General features: G+C 38.7%; 1 protein-coding gene across 1 annotated transcript in view; it reads right to left on the reverse strand.

Annotated features, from left to right (window-relative positions):
* Positions 1-9,322, reverse strand: part of glrbb (glycine receptor, beta b) — a 30,012-nt gene extending 20,690 nt beyond the window's left edge. The window contains exons 1-4 of the mRNA XM_085181838.1: positions 8,935-9,322; positions 6,301-6,429; positions 3,483-3,589; positions 2,022-2,089 (exon numbers count right to left, since the gene is read on the reverse strand). Coding sequence (XP_085037964.1) covers positions 2,022-2,089; positions 3,483-3,589; positions 6,301-6,422 — 297 coding nt within the window. The 5' untranslated portion in view covers positions 6,423-6,429; positions 8,935-9,322. The remainder of the gene's footprint in view (positions 1-2,021; positions 2,090-3,482; positions 3,590-6,300; positions 6,430-8,934) is intronic.

The raw sequence follows: 9,322 nt of genomic DNA on the forward strand, positions 1-9,322 counted from the left end.
CGTGTGGTAGATTTCCAAGCAGTGCCAGCTCCAGGATATATTATCCAAGACTTTGTTCAGAGTGCCATGACTCATAAAAGTGAGCATGATGGAACGCTTAACCCTGCTGAACACTGATCATTCTTGGACATTTGGTTGTTTCAATGGCAATACAGCAAGGTCCATAATTTGTTGGACAAGGACGAAGACATTTGTGTAATTTTGTCTCTGTACATCACCACAGTGTATTTTAAATATAACAATAAAAATGTGGTTGCCGTGCAGACTTTAAACTTTAATTGAAGGATTTTTTGCTAAAAAAATTTAGGAAGTAAAGCCATTTTTTACATAGTTCTCAAAAACTAATTGGAAAATTGAGTAACAAGCAGTTTAATGGCCATGAAAGGCCAGTTTTCTTGATAATTTGTGAAAAATTGAGCAACCAAATGAGAGATGTCAAAAAGATAACTCACAACTCCTGAATAAGAAGGTCAGATTAGACTTTACCAGAAATAAAAGCGCCCGCACAGTTTTGACAAAACCTTTGGACAGATGAAACCAAGATTACGTTTTACCAGAATGATGGGAAGAGAAAAATATAGAGAAGCAACAGCTTACGAGCCAAAGCATACTATATTACCTATCAAACATGGGGAAGGCAATTTTATAGCATTGGCATGTATGGCTGCCAGTGGAACCGGGCCAATAGGGTTTACTGATGATATGACTGCTGAGTGAGATAGCAGGATTAATTTTGAAGTGTACAGCTCTATACTCTTTGCAGAGATTTATTCAAATGCTGTGAAACACAGGGCAACCTCTCACGGTGCAAACTAATCATGAGCCGAAGCACACCACAAAAGAAATGCAAGAATTTCTTAAGGCCAAGCAGTGAAAAAATCTGGGATGAGTAAGTCGATTCCACCATCTCACCCAAACAGAGATCGCTTTTCTGATATTTAATACAAAACTAAATGTAACATTTGGTGATGTCAGTGGGCTCTAGACTTCAAGGGAATCATTGACTGTAAAGGGTTTTCATCAAAATATTCAAAACTAATCCTATATTTAAAATTACGTAAGTAAGCCTCTGAAAATGGGTGGTTAGGTATAAAAATAACTGTAATCCCTCAACAGTTAATGCAATTTTTAAAAGAATTAAAGCTCAAAATCTGCATATAAATCACATGTTTGATTTTAAATTCACAGTGTTTGTGTACTGAGGCAAAGTTAAGAAAAATCGATGATCAAATAATGTCTCTTTGTCAAAAAATGATGGACCTAACTTTAGGTTCTGTAACTAAAACAGGATCAGTTATACAACATTAAATAACAGGACATGGAGAAGGACACTGAAATGCATGTTGGCTGCCACACACATAAATACTACTAAATGTCTGAAAGAAGGTCATATACATATTACATTTGTCAGCCTTAGAAAAACTATAAATTTTACGTTTTTATTAATCAACTTTCCATTTGAGTAAAAATGTGATTGTACTTATATGGAAAAAAAGTCAAATTTATCTCACAAAAATGATTTATGACAATGTGACAAATCATACTAAAGCTAAGTGGGAAGAAGGGTCGTTTTTGTAATAAAAACATCCTGGATTACTTTCTGTAAAACACACATGGAAGAATAAAATAAAACCGTTGATTTTGGTAATTTGTGACATTACACTGTTGAATGATTGGATATATCACACCAGGTGAACCAGACTTATTAGAAGCTGGAAATTTCCATTTATTGCTTTCTAAGTGATCAAGAGTCAACCCAGCTTCGTCCTTGAGTCTAATCTAGTAATTAGTATTCAAACTGCATTTCTTGATCAGCAATTAAGCCATCAGATAAATGAGGCATGCAAACCCCAGTCTTCATAATGATTCACTGCTAAATGATCTAATACCATCTAGAAAACATGCTCATGAGTTCTCCCTAAAACTTGTTGGCCAAAGCAGTTTTCAGCCCTCATTCACTGCTTCTGATTGGCAGAAGTATTGATTACCAATACTATCAAGCTGCAGCAGCAAGTCCTTACCATGGTTGTTTCTTGGATTGAGCCAAAGCTGTTGATGAAAATGTTCACTCTATCCTCCACAGGAATTCCTGGATTTAGAAAGAGAAAGAAAATTGTAATTTTGAAAACTGTATTCCTTGTGTCTAATAACTGCTTCGCCCATGTCTCAAAGCAAAGCAGTTATCAAGTACTGCGCCTGCAGTTTACAATACATTTGTTCTGTAAATCCCTGTAAATGCATTCCTAAACCATACATATTGTATAGTGGTTTAATTGATTATATTAATGGTCAGGTTTTGTGAAAGGCCCAGCATTGCAAAATAATAAAAATCTTCTTGCCAAGCTCACGCTGTAAACATTTACTGTATATTGGCACCCTCCCCACTCAGCCTTTTGCATAAACTAATAAAACTGTTGATGAATGCAGACTGCTCACCCTGCTTTGAATAAATTATTTCCTTTGATCTGTTTACTCGAGGCTCACAAGTTTCACTGGATAAATTCTACCATGCAGGTCACAAAATTAATGCACAAGTTATGGCGTGTTATAGAGCTCACGTCTTCTTTGCATTAATGTAACAAATCAAACATTAACTTGAATTAATATTCAAAGGTAATGCTGCTATTACTATATTCTATTATTCTATAGGGCCCATAAAAGCAGCATGCCATGTTACAGCGAAGTAAAGCATAAGGCATAGTTTAGTTCTTAATTTGGGAGATTATGATATGGATGCTAATGGATGAGGATTTCAGGCCACCCTGAAATCGAGAGCAGATGTTTGGCTGCTGGACCAGTCGGAGGGAGTGAGGGAGAATGCTAAGTCGGCTCACTACACATCAAACATTAAGTCCCAGATACAGCTCCTGGTGCCAAGTGCCAGAGCAAGGAAACTACAGATCCACCTGAAGACTGGGGAGACGATCAGTCAGACAAAGAGGCCACCAGCCACCTCTTTGTTATTTTCATGGCTGTTTCTGTGAGACAAACATAGTACTCCCAGCAGTGTGATGTGTACAGTACGCTATAAACACTGACGATTGAAGTTTTTTGGGCTTTGAAAAATGAAAAATGAAAAAGAAATGACTGTACAAAGGTAACAGATGAGGCATGCTTCCACTTCAAAATCAAATTTTTACTCGTGCATTTGTCTGTAAGCTAGCTTTAGCAATTTTGATTAATCTGATTCCTAACCTTAGACAGATTTTAGAAATATCGACTTGTCCTATGCACGAGTGTCTATTAAAATCTGTCCATGCAGCAGTATCTGCAAGAAATCAACCCAGGCACACAAGCCTTCTGTAACTGTTTAAGCACAAGTTACATTTGCAAGGGAATGCATTTTGATTAATGCCTCCACATTCCTACCTCCAGCATTAAACTCTTGCACATGCACGTGTTTCTTTAATTAGCATGACAGCACTGCAGCTAGAATGTAAATTAAAAACGAGACAGAAACAGATAAAGAGCAGAAAACCTGCCTTTGAAGTTGGGCCTTATTCTGGGATCATAGGTGATCAGTAACCTGTTCAAGATGTTGCTGGTTGAATTTGCAGGGACCCGGGCCAGATCCTCAGATGACAGCTGTCTGCAAATAAAAAGACAAGAGAGAGAACTTGAGGCACGATTACATTAGCAGGTCAAATTCCTGGCAGATGAACAGACAAAGTGCACAGCGCACTCACTTCTACTCTGTATACTCTTTGATTAAACTATAACCTGGGAGAGCTACCAGTCTGGGATTAAATTGGCTTTTAAGATTTGGACCACCAAGGAACTGTTAGACTGAGACAATGTTTAGAAATGAAATGTGCTGCTATTATGGGATGTTTCCAGATTATGACTGAGGAAGTTGACAAGATCCCTTGGGCTAATGGAAGACTCTTCTCAACATGCTGCATTTTGAAATATTTGCAGTGTTCATCATCTCAACATGTTTTCATACAAATATATGTGATTGAGCAGTAAACACAGGGCGGTTTAAGTTGTACTGACATTTAATTATCCATTAATAAAACATTTGGGTATGTGAAAAATTCTAAAGGATGCAAAAATATTTCATTTTAAAATCATTCAAGGGTTTTTTTTTAAGATAAATGAGTGAAACGCTTGATCAAAGCACATATTATACACCAGTTCAGTAAGCAAGCCAATAAGTAACACACTGAAATGATTTTCCCCTGAATGAGTCAATCTGCTGCACAGGTGACAAGTATAAATGACTTGTCAAGACAAATAATCTGTTTTTGTGCTATGTAGTTCTTTTTGTTTAAGTCTACTTCAAATGTTCCTACAAAATTGAAAAAACACCAGCAACATGATGACAATCAGTCAAACATAATTTGTTTTCATGTGCTTGACTAATGAAAAATACAGTGGGACAGAGAGAAAAGGACGAGGAAGGGAATCTGGCAAGAGAGAAAGGGGAAACAAAAATCCTCCTCCTGGGTGGCAATGAATGCTTCTGCCAAAGAATTCCCTCTTCTCAATACATATTATTATGTAAACCTTATCATGCACCGAGGATGGGCTAAAGTGCTACACAAGAATGCTGCGCGGTGTGTATATGTTCAGCGGTTCCCCTGATCAAAGTAAAACCCAATTCCCATCCGCTAAACCGCTTTTTTTCCTCCTCTTTTTTTAAGAGACCTTCCTGACAATCTCAAGCACAAGAGCTAAACTGGAACCAAGTGCTTTAGTTGATCCGCAAAGGCATCTGCAGCATTAAACACGAAGCATGTCATACAGCTTCCACTTGCCAATTTTCTACATCAAACAGTTTATCCCACATTTCAAGACTTCATTGTAGAGACATTTGTTACCATTTAAGGAAGAAGATGGCGCAGCTCTACATTACACATAACTCAGCGCGCAGGACACAATTACGTTACATTCCTTTTGTGATCTACAGTATTTACGTCTATAGTTTAAACCATAACCTGAGAATCACCTTTTGGCATGCATTGAAGAGGCAATGACAAGCTGAGATCTATTTATGTGTATGGTGGAGAGACTGGAAAGTAAGATCCATCAGGTGTAAAATAGACAAAGTCCGCCATGCTTCAGCTCCATGCTGAACTGACAGCATTGGTCAGGGTTTTTCCTACAAAGGGTAATTGTTGTCCAGCCCTAAGATGTTTTACACCCAAATAGAAAGAAGGCACTGTAATAGCCATTCATTCATTTTCTTAACTGCCTAGCCTAATTACAGTCATTGAGGTGGGAGCACCTGGTGAAAATCCACACAGGCACAGGAGAACATTAAAACTCCAAGTCCTGGCCAGCAGTTTCAAACCCAGAACCGTCTAACTTTGAGGTGCTGGTGCTATTCAATGCACCTTCGTAATATGATTTTTCAAACCTGTGTTCCTAATTGTTCTGCTGTTAGGATAACGACCATTTTACTATCTGTACCCACATACTCATTTTAGGTTTGACAACGTTTTTAGTAGATAAAGGCAGATGGCTTAAACATGAATTGAGATGCGGTATTCAGATAATTTATCTCCAATTTATTTACCAAATGGTCAGAAATATGCTTCAGAACTAAAATAAATAAATGCAAGTTTGTGTTTTTAATGGATTTAATAGACCAACACTATAATATATGTGTATAGAAAATGTTTTATATGAGGTATAGCCTTCTCTACAAAGGACAGTAGTTCCCCATCTGTCTATTGGCTCCACAAGTGTCCGGATCTGCTGAGGAACTGCTCTCCATTCCTAGATGAGTGCACCATACATGTTGTAATGGTCACTGGCCATGGCTGCCTCAGATGAACATGTTGACTAAGTCCTTCCTGACCATTTTCAGTGGAGATAAATCATATAAACGGTATCCAAGGAAGTCTCTGCATACGCTCCTGATCCAAAGAGTAGAGGTGGGCACTGTCCTGACAAACTGTGCCTGCCTCAGCACAGAGCAGGCTGTTTCCATAAGAATCTCTGACTAGTCAAATTTCCACCAAGAACAGTTAGATCCGAAGACGCTCTCATGGACATGTAAGGCTGAAGAAACATCATTAGCAAGAGCTAATGCTGATTGACTGAAACCAATCAAGCAGAACCAAATTCTACTTGTAGAAAATGTTTAGGTTTTCTAAGAGATTAAAGTGAATGGATTTAAAACAGAGATTGCAAACAAATTTCACAACAACAAAACGTATTTCTTTATTCGACTTGTATACAAGAAAAACGTATGCATTACTGTGTATAGAGCCATCAAGCTAACATGTGTAGTCAATACGCCAGAGGCCAACATGACACAGCACGATGTTGTTTATTCCACACGGTACTTACGATGGACAGTAAACATGCTTCCCTTTCTTCTTTCCTTTCTTTGTTCCTTTTTCTTTGGCAAATCCTCCATCTAAGCAAAGAAAGAGAACTAGGAGAATAATGGCGAACTTCCTTGTGCCCATTCTGGACCTGTGTAAAAGAAAAATAATAATAATAAAAATTGTGAATAAAATGAACAAATAAAATAAAAATGGAGGGACAAGAACAAAAGAAGAAAGCTTTAAATGATTTGAATTCCACAAATTCAGCTGTTATGTGACAGTAATTCAATGGCTTCCTTGTTGGCTAGAGCTTAAAGCTTCAGAGCTTGTTGTTTCCTGAACACTGCAACTTTGCCCCTTACTCTTTTTAACATCATCAATTCATATTTACTCTGAATGCATGTTACATACAGTAAATGTCTGAAATACAGATGAATCAGTCTGACACGGTTTAATAAAGCAGAGCAAGTTCAAGCATAAATTCAATCACTGAAGCATTGCACCTGAATAACAATGGTCATTGAGGACTCGTCAGCTGAATGTGACCTTTAAAGGATAGCTGAAATAAATATCGCCTACAATATCCTTCAGTTTAGTCCAGAACTTACATCAAAAAGGCTCAATAGGACTTTTTTTCCAAATGTATTTTTTAGATTTCAACAATCATGTTGAGATTTCTAACCCTTGGAGTGTTATGACCAACACTCCCTGTTGGTGTCATTTCTTACAACATAATACTAAAGTGAAGGCAACTAACGGATAATATGGTCCTGTGTATTTGCAGTAACAAAACTATACAAATGCACACTTACACAAACACACAGAGCATTTTTGCATTTCTTGATAGAGGCCATTAATCACTTTGCAACCACAGTACCTGTGTGATTCATTGTCCATCTAGAAGTGTTGCCCTTTCATTGCATTGGGATACTGAGACCAACAGCAAGGCAGCAACACCAGCTTACAAACACACACTCATCCAAACATATATCTTGTGTATTAACTGAGGCCGTCTAGACAGAAATACTCTCTGTCTGTCTCTCTCTCCTTGTCTCACTGCCTTGACCCAGCAACTCCCTGTCTACTCCTTGCTTTCACATCGATCATCATCTTCCTCAACAGAAATCCTTTCCTGAGTGCACTGAGAACTGTACAGAGTACAATGCCTTTTGGCTCCATGCAAACAAGTTGCCCAAACGAAGACAACATTGGTTTATCGATTTGGAAAATTCCTAAAAACCAGAGGGCTGGATACTACTCGCCTGGCCAGCATAATGTCAAAGCTAATCCACACGTCTCAGATGGCAACAGCTGGAGCAGTGTCAAATGTTGGACTTCACAACTCAACCACATTTTTGAGAAAAGATTTCTTATGCAACCTACAAATTCTCTATGCAATCGTCCCCTTTGCATTTCTGTAGGTGAAATCTCAGCTTCTTTCCACATTCTACCTGATATACAACTAGTATGCATTGCACTGTAGCGAATAAAAGAGTCTGAATACCAAATAAGACATATTTGAAATTCTTCATAGTGCTGAACATTATCGCACTGGTTCATAATATTTGTTGGGATTGTGAAAGCTTAATCCTTATGCATGTGTCTTCTTATCATAGTTGCATTATTTTGTCTTTTGAAGCGTGCACCTATACAACTTGAAGAGAGAAGTTAGTGATCTGCTTTTGTCAAAATATATCTATTTTGACATCTCTTTTGGGTCCCAGTCCCAAAGTGGAGCTCAGAGAAGCCAGTCGATATATAATTGTGTACAATCAATTTAAAAAAAAAAAAAAAAAAAAACCAAAACCCTCAATCACGTGTCCACCCGACTGATATTAAAGCATAAATGTGAGTTCAGCTGAAACTATAACTCGACCTTGGCACTGTCTGACCCATCTGTGTGCCACCACTGAAGAACATTGCCCTAGCTCTGTTTTACTAGGGGCAAAGTTAAAACGGCAGAGGCTTTGTCATGCAACGGCTTACAGTGACTCAGGCGGGCTACATGGTTTGCCCTACGGGTCATGGGATAATAAACAATTAAAGCCAATCTGCCACTAGAGCAGAGTGTCTTTTTTTTTTTAAGATTCTGGACATTAAACAAAACACCTAAAATTATTTCTGCCGGGAAGAGGGTTTACATTTAGGTAAATAAACGAATTATTTATTATATTAATATTGATGATATAACAGTCCGGCTATGTCATTTGGTGGAACTGAGATATGTATAAGTATAGGTCATATTCCTGGTAATATCACCACTTAAAACTAGATTATTTGCTATTCTATTACTGCTTAATCCAATAATCCACGAGGAAAGGCCTCAGATGTATTCAAGAAAAATACCGACATGGAACCAAAGCCATAAATCCGCAGACTACCGGGGCTCTCACAACCTGTGGCTGCACGTCGCATTCGGTCTCTTTCTAACAAGAGAAAAGTAAGTAAGAGAGGCTGACACTCGCCCGAAGCCTGAGCATCAGAAGAGCAGAGGATACAGCGACCACCATGACGGGGGTGGGTGGGGGATGCAGAAAGAAGATGCCAACACATATGAACACGAGCATGCGATTTCACTCCATGCGAGCGCGCGCTATGAACATAAATCACACAAAGTCATCTTTCGCGAAACACGGCACGCAGTTCTGCTTACCGTTTGGCTTTGTCACCTGTCAATTCCTCAGAAATCTCGATCCACTCAAGCTGACTGTGAAAACAGTGGTTAACAGAGCTTCCACGACCATTCGCTCCCTTTCTTTTCCATTCTGTTTCCGTCTTCCTGCGCTGAAGCGATTAGTTCAATTGGTTTGAGGGGAAAAGTTACATCTCGGCAAATTGCCAATTTTTTCTTTTTGTTGTTGTTTTGGTTTCCGAGCCCGTTTGTTGTTATTTTTGAATCAACGTGTATATGGCTGCTGCCCTTTCGCCTCAGCTTGGGATGCCCAAGATGGAGGCTTGCGTGTACCTGTCATGCAACATGCGCAGTAGCGGCTGCACAGAACTGGAGAGCATCATTTCCATCAGCACCACGGACAGCCGCT

This window comes from Neolamprologus multifasciatus, chromosome 2 (genome assembly GCF_963576455.1).
Source record: "Neolamprologus multifasciatus chromosome 2, fNeoMul1.2, whole genome shotgun sequence".
In the NCBI taxonomy this organism is placed as follows: Eukaryota; Metazoa; Chordata; class Actinopteri; order Cichliformes; family Cichlidae; genus Neolamprologus; species Neolamprologus multifasciatus.